Here is a 15,517-nt window from a genome sequence, read left to right on the forward strand (position 1 = left end):
ATGGCAATTATATGTCTATCGCACACCGAAGAAACAACATTCCGTGATGTTGCTGGAGGTCTATGGTGGTCCAGTCAATGAAGCACAATAATTGAAGAAAACAGATGTAAGATAATAATAATAATTAATAATGGCTTTAAAAAACTTTTATTCGACTTTAGAACGCCTCGTCAATGAAGCATAATAATAAATAAAAAAAAGATGCGTAAAAATGCTTCGGCCAATGTAGCTAGCTAGCTTTCTATAAAGACCTTGTCTTTGCACTCATTTGTTGATAACTCTATTCATAAATTATTACGATGGCATACTCCAATAATCTTATGTCAGTTCCTCCAACAATGACTGTAGCCATGGTCTTATTTCTCTTTTATAATGCTGCTGCCTTTTAGAAGAGGAGAAACATGCTTTGATTCAGTACAAATGGTGGAATTATCATTATAGCAATATTGATAGCCACCATAACGACTCGGTCGTCCCCTGTGAATGGGAGGAGATAGTTTGCAACGAACTTGGAAGTATTACTCAGATTTGGAGACCAAGTATCCCTCCACAGCAGCCTCGCCTTGTAGATCTTAACTTCACTGCATTCCCTAATCTAGAACGGCTAGGTCTTTATGGAATGGGGTTGGTGGGTAGCATTCCAACTCAAATTGAAACTCTTCGTAATCTCACCCATCTATACTTCTTTGACAACAATCTTACTGGTGAGTTTATTTCCACACTTGTTAATTATTCGCAGTCAATTAGAATTGTTGGATATGATGCGTGTAAACAAGGTTTTGACAAGCCTTTCTTTCAACTTTTGGGTTTTATAAGCAATCTTGGCTACCTATACTTATCCAGAAATTCTTTTGTTCATGACGATAATTTAATCTTTCATGATATCACAAGATCTTCATGAAGCCTTTCTTTTAACTTTGGGTCTTATAAGCAATATCAAGTAGTTATATTTGTTGTTAAATACTTTTAAAAGTGAGGTCCCCTCTTCAATTTAATATTTGATGAAATTATATAAGTTATTGATGATTTTTTTTAAATTAGTTTTATAACTAATAAATTTAGTCACTCTAATTTGAGTTACGTTCTTGTAATATTTCCAGATGACCTACTACTTTTCCTTTCAATTTTTTTTTTGAGCGAAACTTTTCCTTTTCCTTTTCCTTTTCCTTTCAATTTTAACTTAATTTGCTTGTGATTGAAATTATAAAGGTTATCCTGATTTAAATAAGCTTTTTAAAAAATAACACTATTATTTTGTGAGTTTCAAAAAAAAAATTCTCATTCTATTTGCTTGCTTTTAATTTGCTTCAGTTTATGTGATGGATTTATAGGCACCATTCCAACTCAGATTGGAAGTCTTGGCAGTCTCATACATCTAAACTTGTCTTATAACAAATTAACTGGTGAGTCGCAAGCCTTCCTTCCACACCTATTAATTAACTTCAGTCCTCTGGAATTGATGGATTTGAGTGGAAACAAGGATTTGGTTAAGCCTTTCTTTCAACTTTGGGTTTTGTAAGCAATCTCAAGTATCTATATTTGTCCGATCAAATTCTTTTGAATTTAAGATGCCCTCTTCAATTCAATCATTGACGAAATTTTAATTGTGGCTTTGTGGTTCTTAAATAAAATATTTTCTTTATAACAAATAAAGTCAATTGAATTTGGGTTCTAAAAATATTTTTGGTCCTACCACATTCCTTATAAATTTGATTTCATTTGTTTGTAATTGAAATGGCAGGTATCAAATAAACTTACCAGTCAATTACCTTTTATATTTACCAATCTTTCTCAATTAGAATGGTTGGATTATTTGAGTAGTGGAAAAAAGTTTGGTGAAACCATCACTTTAAGTTTGGGTTTTATAACCATTCTCACACATTTGGAATTGTTGGATTTGTGCAGAAATAAAGCTTTCGTGAAGCTTTTCTTTCAACTTTAAGTTTTATGAGCAATCTCAAGTACCTAGCTCAAATTATTTTAGATCATGAGATGCCCTCTTCAATTTAGTATTAAGAGAATGTCAGTAAAGTTCTAAAAGAACAATTTAAATTCCTGAAAAAAATCTCTAAAGAGTTATAAATATTAATTTAGGCAGCTACAATAAGAATCTCAATTGTAAACTAAGAGTTCTATGAATAATTTAAATGTTTTATTTGTAAGAACTTTTGAATTTATAATTATTTAAATTGATATTTATAATGTACATTTCAAAAAAAGTATTATTAATGACCTAATTGTCATTAATTTCCTCCTTTGGGACTTAACTATGTCTTTTTCCCTTTAATATTTGATGAAACATATTATATAAGATCTTGATGGTTGTTAAATAAAATATTAGTTTTATAACTAACAAATTTAGTTAGTCTAGATATGATCAAAACTTAGTTTGTTTGCGATTAAAATTACAGGTATCATTATAACTCAAATAGGAGTTCTTTGAAATCTCACTTAATTAGAATGGTTGGATTTGAGTGGAAACAAGTTAAGTGGAGTCATTCCAATTCAGATTGAAAGTCTTAGCAATCTCACCTATCTATTCTTATCTAATAACATTCTTACCGGTAAGTTGTTTTAATTCCACAAACCTCATCACTCACTTAGAATTGTTGGATTTGAGTTGAAACTAGGCTTTCATGTTGTCTTTGTTTCAAACTTGGGTTTTATTAGCAATCACAAGTACTTATATTTGTCTTCAAATTATTTTAAACGTGAGATGCCCTCTTCAAATTCACAAAATTTGAAGAGCTTGATGTTTCTTAAATAAAATATTAGTTTTATAATTAAAAATTTTAATTAAATATGAGTTCCTATATATTTATGGTTCTAATGTATTTCGCCTTTAAGGTGAATAACCTTAAGTGGTTGGAGTTGATATCTTTTTTGTGTAAAAAAGAAAAACCTAATGAAATAGGTAAATAATTTTAAAAATAAATTATTCAACATGATTTATGCTTATTTTTCCTTAAATTTTATTAATTTGAACACAATATTTTTTAAAATTATTTATCTAAGTGTTGTCATAATTATTTAAAGTTTCGAAAAAATGAGAGGGGAGAGAGTAGACAATTAAATTACAAGGGCCAATTAATACTTTTAAATTTTTTAATATAATTAAAAATAAAAATTTAAAATATTTTAGAATCTTTAACATAATATTGATAATAATATATTTAAAAATTAGATTAAAGTATAGATTTTGAAAACAGAAAGAAGTGCTTGTGATTTTTTTTTTGTTCGCCCCCGGGGGGCAGTGATGTCATTGCATACACCATACACACTCACATTATTTAGGAAGATGCAAGGCGGTGGTCAACATGTAAGTATAGGTCCTACCTGCTATCTCCCAAAGATCATATGGAAATTTTATGTCCGAGGTCACTTTGTACTTTACCTACTTCAACAAAACTTCGAAAAAGAAAAAGAGTTACAATAACAAAATGTAAAATAATATGATAGTGACCATTGTTTTTATAACATATTTGAAAGGGAAAATAATAGTTAGATTTTAAAGTATTAAGTTAATAATGACAGTTAATTTTTAAATATTTTTCTAAAAACTTGTGTTGCAAATATCGATACAAACAATTCAAATTCAAGAGTCTCAACTATAAATAATACATTTTTAAGTTTTAGGTGTAACACACGTTAGAATTGATAATTGCAATCAATTTTCAATATTTTTTTTAAATTAATTGTTATTAATTTTCATTTTTAAGCACCTACACACTGTCAATCTCCCTATCTGAAAAAAAATCAACTGAAACGCTAACATATTATTTACGAATCACTTTATAGAACACAAAATATGATGTTTTATTATCTTTGTTATTATTACATTAAGAGCCCCATATATAAAGAAATTGAATCCTTTATTCCCAACAGAATTCGTGATACTACATTCCATGAAGTTTCCTGGTTGACCATAGCCAATGACTTTAGCAATCATGAGAGAAGAACTAAGCAAAAAAATAAAAAATAAAAAAAATAAAGAGCTATACGAAAATAATAATAATGGCCTTAGCAAAAATAACAATTTTCTTGACTTTGACCACCCCGTCAATATAGCACAATAATTAAAAAATACGTAAACAAATTTAGGAAAATGAAACAAGAATGACCAACCAAGCTAGCTTTCTATAAAAACACAAGTTTGGTGAAGCCATTACTTTAAGTTTGGGTTTTATAACCATTCTCACTAATTTAGAATTGTTGGATTTGATTGAAAACAAGGCTTTGGTGAAGCTTTTCTTTCAACTTTGAGTTTTATGAGCAATCTCAAGTACCTATATTTATCCTCAAATTATTTTGAATCGTGATATGCCCTCTTCAATTTAATATTAGGAGAATGACAATAAATTCCAAAAAGATTAAATAAATGAAAATTTAAATTCCTGACAAAAGTTTCTAAAGAGTTGTAAATATTAATTTAGATAGCTACAACAAGAATCTCATTTGCAAACTAAGTGTTATATGAATAATTTTAATATTTTATTTGTAGTTAAAACTTTTAAATGTGTAAGTATTTAAATCGATATTTACTATGTACATTTCAAAAAAGTATTATTAACGACCTAATTGTCATTAATTCCCTCCTTTGGGACTTAACTATGTCTTTTTCCCTTTAATATTTGATGAAATATATTATATAAGATCTTGATGGTTGTTATATAAAATATTAGTTTTATAACTAACAAATTTAGTCATTCTAGATCTATTTAGAATTTAGATTGTTTGTAATTGAAATTACAGATACTATTATGACTCAAATAGGAGCTCTTCAAAATCTCACTCAATTAAAATGGTTGGATTTGAGTAGAAACAAGTTAAGTGGAGCCATTCTAGCACAGATTGAAAGTCTTGGCAATCTTACCTTTCTAAACTTGTCTTATAACAATCTTATTGGTAAGTTGCATTGATTCCACAAACCTCATCACTCACTTAGAATTGTTGGATTTGAGTTGAAACTAGGCTTTTAGTGTTGTCTTTCTTTCAACCTTGGATTTTATGAGCAATCTCAAATTATTTTAAACATGAGATGCCCTCTTCAATTTCACAAAATTTTTAGAGCTTGATGGTCATTAAATAAAATATTAGTTTTATAACTAACAAATTCAATTGAATATGAGCTCCTATATATTTATGCTTCTAATGTACTTTTCCTTTAAGGTGAATAACCCTAAGTGGTTGGAGTTAATATTTTTTGTCTACAAAAAAAAACTTAATGAAATAGGAAAATACTTTAAAAAAATAAACTATTCAATATGTTTTATGCTTATTTTTCCTTAAATTTTATTAATTTGAACACAATATTTTTAAATTATTTATATAAATATTGTCATACTTAATTGTTTAAAGATTCTTAAAATGAGAGGGGAAAGAGTAGATCATTAAATTACAAGGGTCAATTAATAATTTTAAGTTTTTTTAACATAATTAAAAATAAAAAGTTAAAATATTTTAGGATCTTCAACATAATATTGCCAATGATATATGAAAAAATTAGACTAAAGCATATATTTTGAAAATAGAAAAGAAGTGTTTGTGAAAGGTGATGTCATTGCATACACCATGCACACTCGCACATGATTCGGGAAGATTCAAGGCGGTGGTCAACGTGTAAGTATAGGTCCTCCCTGCTATCTCCCAATGATCATTTGGAGATTTTATGTTCACGGTCACTTAACACTATACCTACCTCAAGGGAACTTTGAAAAAGAAAAAAAGAGTTACAATAATAAAATGAAAAATACTATGATAGTGACCATTGTTTTTATAATATATTTGAAAGGAAAAATAATAGTTAGATTTTAAAATACCAAATTAATAATCACAGTTAAGTTTTAAATATATTTTTAAAAAAATGTGACAAACAATTTAAATTTAAGGGTATCAGTTACAAATAATACCTTTTAGTTTTAGATGTAAAATATTTTAGAATTAATAATTGCAATAAATTTTTGATGTTTTTTTAAAATCTAATTGTTATTAATTTTCTATTTTAAGCATCTACACACTGTCATTCTCCCTATCTGAAAAAAACAACTGAAACGCTAATATACTATATAAGAATCACTTTATAGAACACAAATATGATGTTTTATTACCTTTTGTTATCATTACATTAAGAACCGCATATATAAAGAAATTGAATCCTTTACTCCTTTAGGAGAAATAAATAAATAAAGAGCTGTACGAAAATAATAATAATGGCCTTAGGAGAAATAACAATTTGCTTCACTTTGACCACCCCATCAATAAAGGACAAAAATAAAAAAGATGCGTAAACCAATTTAGGAAAATGAAACTAGAATGACCAACCAAGCTAGTTTTCTATAAAAACACAAGTTTGGCCTTTCAGGGAAGCTATTACTTCAAGTTTGCGTTTTATATTCATTGTCATTAACTTAGTATTGTTGGATTTGAGCGAAAACAAGACTTTGGTGGAGCTTTTCTTTCAACTTTGAGTTTTATGAGCAATCTCAAGTACCTATATTTATCCTCAAATTATTTTGAATCATGATATGCCCTCTTCAATTTAATATTAGGAGAATGACAATAAAGTCCAAAAAGATTAAATAAATGACAATTTAAATTTCTGACAAAATTTTCTAAAGAGTTGTAAATATTAATTTAGACAGCATCAATGAGAATCTCAATTGCAAACTAAGATCTCTATGAATAATTTAAATGTTTTATTTGTAATTAGAAATTTGAATTTATAATTATTTAAATCGATACTTATAATGTACATCTCATAAAATATTATTGATGACCTAATTGTCATTTCACAAAATTTTAGGAGCTTGATGGTTCTTAAATAAAATATTAGTTTTGTAACTAACAAATTCAATCAAATATGAGTTCTTATATATTTATGGTTCTAATGTCCTTTGCTCTAAGGTGAATAACCCTAGGTGGTTGGAGTAGATATCTTTTTTGTGTACAAAAAAACTTAATGAAATAGGGAAATAATTTAAAAAATAAATTATTCAACATGATTTATGCTTTTTCCCCTTAAATTTTATTAATATGAACACAATATTGTCATAATTATTTAAAGTTTCTAAAAATGAGAGGGGAGAGAGTAGATAATTAAATTACAAGGGCTAGTTAATACTTTTAAGTTTTTTAACATAATTAAAAATAAAAAGTTAAAATATTTTGGAATCTTTAACATAATATTAGTAATGATATATGTCACGCCCCAAAAAAATAGAGAGTGACCGGCACAGGTACAAACTACATCACGCATTCCCATAAGCCTTAAAATAAAAATTCCTTCCTTTTTAAAAATAATCAAATTATATAGAAATTCTAACACTATTAATATTAATTGTCATAACAAGACTTCAATATTTTTTTTTAATTTCGAAAAAACCATCCCTGTAAATACAATCTCCCAAAAGTTCTACAACAAAATTTTTAGAAAAACAGTATCAATCAGGAACTTAACTCCTTTCAGCTAGCAACAATATATAGATCACAATAAAATTCTAACAACAATCTATGTGGAGCAACTAATCTTTCTTCTAGATTTAAAATGTATGAGTACTAAAATATTTATATAAACAGGTAACAGTATCAAGCAAAATTTTCCACCCAGTATAACTGTGTTGCCCTTTTTCGAGGTCGGTGGTAGGATCAGCATCAGCTAACAAATCTGAAATCCAAATAAATTTTCTAGTGAATATCGTCCCAACAATAAATAATTGAGCATGAATAAATAGAAAAGTTCAAAATAATTATGTAACCAAAGAGGCAACTTCTTCCATAAAAAAATTTCCATGAGCTTTGGAATGAAATAGCTCTATAAGATTTAAATAAAATCATAAATCATTGAATTATCATAAAATTTTTTTATTATCACTTGATTTCAAGAAAGCATGTAAATGAAATAAATACTTATAAATAAGTTGCTAAGTCAAAACCAATGAAATATAAAATCACCAAATAATCAGATTATAATTATAGGGACTTATCATAATAATTATCAAACGTGGACACATAATCCACGAGGGTAAATAACCAAACGCGGCTTATGTCACAAAGATAAATATGGACACACCAGTCCACGAGGGTAAGTAACTAAACGCAGCCAAAGCTACAAAACAAACGTGGACACACTAGTCCATGAGGGTAAGTAACCAAACGCAGCCAAAGCCACGAAACAAACGTGGACACATAGTCCACGAGGGTACTGTTAACCAAACGCGACTCAAACCCACGAAATCAAGTGTGAGTACAACGCTCACGAATAACCATCCCTCCATTTCACGTGTGTTGGCCATCGCACAGGACTAGCACTTCCTATAAGCACCCTGCTAGCTAGGTCGACTATGGCACGCCAAGGGCTAACGAAACTGCCGTTAGCAACCAGTGTTTTGTATAAAATCCCTCTCAAATCCATTTTCCAACATGCGAGAAAATCACCACTTTCAAAATAAAAATTCCATTTTCCATGACAAACACTACTAGAAAAAATCATATTAGTGACGGATAATTAGTGACAACTTTATATCCGTCACTAATTATAGTGATTAGTGACAGATTAGTGATGGATGATAATATCAGTCACATTTCTTTTAAAAGTTTATAATTTGTGACGGATATAATTTGGTCACTAATTATCGGTCACTGAATTGTGACAGATGCTCAAAGTTGTCACAATTTTACAAAACAATCACAAAATTAGTGACTAATAAATAGTGACCTATGGATATCCGTCACTAAGTGTGAAAGTATAATAACAATTAATTATTTATGTTAATATAAAATAGATAATTAATTTAATTGTATTGTTAAAATAAAAATATATTATTAATAAAGATATTAATGTTAAAAATAGGAAATAAAAATATATTTATGTTAAAATGATTTATTAATAATTGATAAAAATTTTCTTTTAAATGTTATAAATATTTTATACCAATTATGATTACTTTTTAGATGCATTTAGATGGGTAAAATATTAGGTTAATTTTACTAATATAATATAATAAAAAATTGAACATGAAAATTAATATAATTTTAGAGTCACCATCAGACCCTAAGACTAAAACCCTTCCCTCCTTTGCAATTCTATTATCACTAAACTCGTGCTCGGCTCCTGCCGTTCATCTCCAGTGCTCTACTACTGATGCTCGAAGAAATCAAGCACACAACAATTTCTCTTTCTCACCTCACTCAGGTACGCTTTGCCTTTGACCCCTTTTGAGCACAATAAACATTTCTCTTGATTCAACATGAGAGTAGGTTTGAAAAAGGGCTTTCTTAGATAGTTTAGGTTTGAAAAAAAAATTCACAGCCTTTTCCCCTGCCACTTTGCTTTTGTCTGTATTCTTGCTCTCATTATGATTTTCTTATTCTCAATTGTTGAATATGCCTGAAGAATAGATTCTATTAGTGTTAGGACTCCTCTTTCGAGACTATGGGAAGGGATAATGAGATTATTTAATAGATTGCCAAACACTACAATGAACTTTATTCCCTTTGCCTAAAAAGTTTTAGCTTTACTTCGGGAGACCTAAATTTATACAATAACTTGAATGGACCAATATAATAAAGCCACTAAGGAAAAGAGGATTTTGACTTTTCTTAGCTTGCTTTGGAACGAAACCACATCAACTTGTTTTATTTAATAATATTTTTATGGTGCTTAGTTTTGGAGTCTTTTGTTTTGTGGTGTGGGATTTATTGAAATTTAATTATATGCTCTGGTAGTCAATCGCAGGGTCAGTTCAACAAAGGAAATTTTGTTTTTAATGATTTGTATATTAATTTATATGTATTCCAAGGTGAAGGTTATGCATTGAATCTGCAATTGAAAGGCTAACAACTCTTTTTTCTTCTTTCAAAGCTGAGGTAATATCTTTATCATGCTTCTATTTCTCTGTTTTTTACCTTTCTCATTTTCTTACTTTTTCATTCCCATTGAATGTAATGCTTAGCTCTAGCTAGTGACCATCATGGATGGAGAAGAAACAATCAAGTGAGATGGGGTTAAAACCAAAAAGTGTGTTTTGGCTTATAGTATTCTTGCCTTTAAATTTATGTAATGCTAAAATGAACAATTAATTGTCAAGCTTTTTGTCCTCCTTGCTGCAGCTAAAAATTAATTATATGCTTCTAATTATATTATATTCATGTCCACTTAATCATAGCTTTTTCTTTTTTGATTAATTATATTCACCATATGCTTTTAACTTGATTTCTTTCTTTCTTTGTTCTTTTCTTTTATGCATCCTTTGAAGTACATTGGTACAAATCTTGCAGCTTTGCATAACTTCATTATTATCAAGTAAGCCTAATTAATTAAGTTACCAAATTATACATGCAAGCAGTTTTTCAATGTTTTAAAAAAGGTCATTGGATAATACATTTTTGCCATGAAATTTCATATTCATAGTTCTACATGTGTGCTATTTGATGTGCAAAATTTCCATTATTTTTAGAGCTCCTTGGTAGATTACAATTTAATGGTTTTTGGATGCTAGGCCATTTGATTGTCATCCCAGGAGTGTTATTTTTTTAACTATATTAAACTCTTTACTGGTTTTAGACTTAGTAAACCTTATTTCTTGAATTAGTTATGTTAATTAGTTATTTTGTCTTAAATAATTACATGGTATCATGTAGAAGACTATGAGGGATGATCGAATATGGATGTATAGTCGGCGTGACGAAAGTGGAAAAGGACTCAACAAAAAGTTTATAGATGGTGTAGAACAATTTATGGCATTTGTTCTTTCTCAACCAAATCTAGTCTCAAATGGCCAAATAAGGTGTCCGTGTTCAAAGTGTGACAATAAGAAATTTTTAGAGTATGAAATCGTCAAGGTTCACCTTTATCGTCATGGTTTTGTCCCTAATTATGACCCATAGAGTTATCACGGGGAACCTTTACATTATGATAATGTTGATTGAGGTTGCTAGAGATATTGAAGAAAGAGTTGAAGGTGCTAATGAAACAAGGGATGATGTTATCTTAGAAAACCCATATTACACCATGATTTTAGATGTTGTTGGTCCTAGTGTCAATCCTAATACTAATATAGAGTTAGATGATCTTGTAAGCCATAATGCTCAAAAATTTTATGAGATGTTGGAAACTGCTAAAGAGCCACTGTATGAAGGGTGTAGTAGGCACACTCCATTATCAGCAATATCTAGATTGTTAAATATCAAATCTGAGTTTAACTTGAGTGGGAATTGCTATAATTGTATTTTACAATGGGTAAAAGAATTGTTGCCAAATGATGAAAAATTGCCTGAAGACTATTACAAGACTAAACAAATGGTAGGACAACTTGGTTTGAAGTATGAGAAAATAGATGTGTGTTGAAATGATTGTATGCTGTACTATAAGGAGAATAAGGAAAGAGGGAATGTTTGGTGTGTGGCCATGATCGCTTTAAATCTAGAAAAAGAGATAATGGAAGTAATAAAGACATACCGTACAAGGTGCTGTGTTATTTCCCATTGACTCCAAGATTACAAAGGCTTTATATGTCTTCGAAAACAGCAGAGCACATGGTATGGCATCATAAAACAAGGCGAGAGCCAGGGGTCATGTGTCATCCTTGTGATGGCGAGGCATGGAAACATTTTGATCAATGTTATCCCTCTTTTGCTTTAGAACCTCGAAATGTTAGGTTAGGCTTATCATCAGATGGGTTTACTCCATTTGGGCAATCTGCACATCCATATTCATGTTGGCCTGTAATTGTTACACCATATAATTTGCCCCCTGGGATGTGCATGAAAACCCCATATATGTTTCTTACTCTTATAATTCCTGGCCCAAAGAGCCCTGGGCAAAAAATTGATGTGTACTTGCAACCTTTAATTGATGAGTTGAAAGAATTGTGGGAGGTTGGTGCTTTAACCTATGACTCATATAAGAATCAAAATTTTTATATGAGAGCTTCACTATTATGGACTATTAATGACTTCCCTGCTTATGGCATGTTATCGGGATGGAGTACGCATGGAATTTTGTCATGCCCAATTTGTATGGAGTACAGCAAATCATTCTTCTTGGAAAAGGAAAAAAGGTGACATTTTTTGATTGTCATCGTCAATTTTTACCACTACAACATCCTTTTATCGAGATAAAAAGTCATTTTATAAAGGGTGTGATGAGAAATCTCCTATCCCTCAAAGATTTTCTAGTGATGACTTGTGGGAAAAAGTTTGTTGCTTGCCAAGAATGATGGAGAAAAATGGAACTTACAAGTTACCTGGGTTTGGCATCAACATAATTGGACTAAATGTTCTATATTTTGGGACTTGCCTTATTGGAATACCAACTTGATTCGCCATAATCTTGATGTTATGCATATTGAGAAGAATGTATTTGATAATATATTTAATACTGTTATGGATGTTAAAGGTAAGACGAAGGACAATGAAAAGGCTAGAGAGGACTTGTCTACTTATTGTAACCGACCAGAATTGGCATTGTTTAAGAATGCTGGAAAGACAATGAAGCCAAAAGCAACATACACTTTGACAAAGCAACAAAGGAAGTTGGTATGTGAATGGATTAAAAATTTAAGACTTCCTGATGGACATGCTTCAAATTTGTCTAAATGTGTTGACATGGAAAATTGTAAATTGTTAGGGATGAAAAGTCATGACTGTCATGTATTTTTACAAAGATTGCTCCCAATTGCCTTTAAAGATTTATTACCTGAGGCTATTTGGAATGCCTTACAGAAATAAGTCTATTCTTTAAAGACATATGCTCAACAATTATAATAGTGGAGCAAATGCAAAAGCTTGAAGAAAATATTGTTGTAACTATTTGCAAGTTAGAAAAGTTCTTTCCTCTAGCCTTCTTTGACTTCATGAAACATTTGCCTATTCACTTACCTTATGAAGCAAGAGTTGGTGGACCCGTTCAGTATCGATGGATGTATCCATTTGAAAGGTAAATTATAAAATATATTTTGTGATTAAATTTACTTATTATATAAATGAATACTTAATAGAAAAATTATTATGTAGGTTTTTGCATCATTTGAAGAAAAAAGTTAAAAATAAAGCTCACATAGAAGGGTCAATTTTTGAAGCATACCTTATGGAAGAAACATCTACATTCTGTGCTCATTACTTTGAACCTCATGTTCAAACAAAACTAAACAAAATTGATCGAAATGATGATCATAGTGAGGTTGACTGCCCAGATGGATGCCTTTCTATATTCAGACATCCTAGTCGCACAGCAGGAAAAGGAAAAACATGATTTTTGACAAATGATGAATTTAATGCAGCTTCTATATATGTTCTGCTTAATTGTGAGGAAATCCAACCATTTTTAGGTAAATTCAATCACTTTAAGATATTTATGCATTTTTTAAATGACAATTTGCTTTACTAATGTTGGTAATCATTGCCATCTTGTAGAATATTTGAAGAACAACTTAGGAAAAGAATACCTAATGCAACCAATGAGGATATAGAGATTAAGATAGATAGTGAATTTGCAAAGTGGTTGAAAGAATATGTAAGTATCATGAACATATATATTTTAATACATGCCCTTTTAGTTTGTGTGATATGCTTATTGACAAGTTTTATTATGCTTATGTTTTTGACCCAAATAACAATGTAGATGATGTTCGTATAAAGGATCTAGCTTTTGGGCCATCTAGAGAAGTACATACATGGTCTCAATATTTTGTCAATGGATATCAGTTTCACACACGTGCTTACAACTCATCAAAATCTACCATGAACTGTGGATTGTGCATTAAGGGAACAAATTATAATGAGTTTGAATATGACTATTATGGTTTGTTGGAAGAAGTGATAGAATTGCAATATTCTAATCCAACCTCTAAGAAAACTAGAGCGGTATTGTTTAAGTGTGATTAGTTTGATCCCTAATTAAATAGGGGGTGCAAGGTTCATAGTCGTTATGGCCTAGTTGAGATCAATAAGAGAAAACATTTTCAAAGTATGAACCATTTGCACTTGCTCAACAAGCTCAACGTTTATTTTGGAGAATATGCTAGTAAGAAGAGGGATAGGCTGATTGGTGGGCTGTTTGTAAAATAAAAGCAAGGAGTATGATAAATGCACCAGAAGTAGCCTTCCAAGAAGATGATATGGGATTGATGACACAAGCATGGATGCAATTAATAATCTTTGTGAAGGGGGTAGTGAAGAACTTGAAATACAGAAAATGAGGTGAGATTACAGTATGAAACAAATGATATTGATGAACTAGAAAGTTAGATGAGGAAGATGAGCTTTGAAAATGAGGAATTCAAAACTGAAGAGGAAGATGAACTTAGTGAGAGTGATAGTATTGAAAGTGATGAATCAAATACTGAAGAGGAAGATGAAGCTTAGGTTTGTAAATGCTAGCATTATTTTATTGCATTTGATCATTATGACATTTTTACTAAATTATTTTATTATAATTTTAACTTGCTTATTAGTATTATTTTCTTCATTTTGAAATTTTTCTATCTATAATGTTACAGGGTTGCCAAGGGGTAATTAAAGCAAAACATTAGATCATTTGGAGTATCAAGAAGTTTAAGCATTCATCAGCAAAATGTTAGAGTGTGGTACTGACATAGAGGCAAGCACCTATAGAGAATGCATCCACAGAGCAAGAACCATTGTACAACATGCACCTATGAAGGAAGACCATCCATTGAGGAACCACCAACTGATCATGCAATTCAATAAGAGGCATATTGAAAATAAGACACATATTGAAAATGATATATCCACTTCTAATGAGACTCAACAAATTGAGTCAAATAGACAAAAAAATAAAGTCTCTATCGAAAGTTTGCAGATGGGCGCATATACTTAGAACCAAAAATAATCATATAAATAAAATTGATAAGTTTTTCTAGTATCTGTTTCTTTATATTTTTATATTAAATCTAAACATCCATAATGCTCTGCGTATATTGTCATGTATAATAAAGAAGTTTTTTGGAGGACCATGGATTACTTGGGATAAAACACCATTTGAGGGTTAAGCAACGTTGGTTTGGAGAGTTCAAGGTAAACATTATTATTATTATTATTAAGTTCTTTTCAAAGTAATGCAAATTACTATTTAGTTGAAAATCTTGGTTATTCAAGTTTATCCTAATTTGTTCAATTTTGTCTTTGTATCTTAGAAAGTATATATTTGGGAGGATAGGTTTGATAATGAGATAATGGACTTTATGAGAAGTCTATTGGTCGAGGTTTCTTGAAAACGTCCTTTATAATGCAAGGAAGACCATTCAAGGAAAAGGGAATATCACCTACTGGATGAGTGAAGATAACTGGAAGGAACTTTAGCAAACTGTCCTTTATAAAGAAATCTGAGACTAATTCAAAGAATAGGTTGAGCAGTAAGGAGTGGACTTGGCCCATCATGCCACTCTGGAGGATCAATAACATCTTCAGAGCAATAAGAGAAAATATGTATTAATTCTACTAAGTTCCTTACAAATTTTACAATTAAATCTACTTGTTTGACATATTTGCATGTATGTAG

The 15,517-nt window shown here is 30.1% G+C and overlaps 1 protein-coding gene and 1 long non-coding RNA gene across 2 annotated transcripts in view; one reads left to right on the plus strand and one right to left on the minus strand.

Annotated features, from left to right (window-relative positions):
* LOC129319555 (LRR receptor-like serine/threonine-protein kinase RGI1) lies at positions 1 to 1,562 on the plus strand. Its single transcript, XM_054964659.1, has 3 exons — positions 1 to 58; positions 390 to 704; positions 1,332 to 1,562. The coding sequence occupies exons 1-3, from the start codon at positions 1 to 3 to the stop codon at positions 1,517 to 1,519; spliced, it is 561 nt and encodes a 186-aa protein (XP_054820634.1). The 3' UTR covers positions 1,520 to 1,562.
* Positions 1,563 to 7,475: 5,913 nt separating this feature from the next.
* The window catches only part of LOC129319495 (uncharacterized), an 18,144-nt gene continuing 10,102 nt past the window's right edge, over positions 7,476 to 15,517 (minus strand). Inside the window, exon 3 of the long non-coding RNA XR_008595507.1 lies at positions 7,476 to 7,663. This is a non-coding gene — a long non-coding RNA (uncharacterized LOC129319495). The remainder of the gene's footprint in view (positions 7,664 to 15,517) is intronic.

Source organism: Prosopis cineraria, unplaced genomic scaffold, assembly GCF_029017545.1.
Source record: "Prosopis cineraria cultivar Desert tree isolate PC_DT_omini unplaced genomic scaffold, ASM2901754v1 PC9, whole genome shotgun sequence".
NCBI lineage: Eukaryota > Viridiplantae > Streptophyta > Magnoliopsida > Fabales > Fabaceae > Prosopis > Prosopis cineraria.

Coding starts and splice junctions, on each gene's coding strand:
- LOC129319555 (XM_054964659.1), top strand. CDS start 1: ATGGCAATTATATGTCTATCGCACACCGAAGAAACAACATTCCGTGAT. Junction 59..389: donor ATTCCGTGATGTTGCTGGAG/GTCTATGGTGGT, acceptor GCTGCCTTTTAG/AAGAGGAGAAACATGCTTTG. Junction 705..1,331: donor CTTTGACAACAATCTTACTG/GTGAGTTTATTT, acceptor ATGGATTTATAG/GCACCATTCCAACTCAGATT.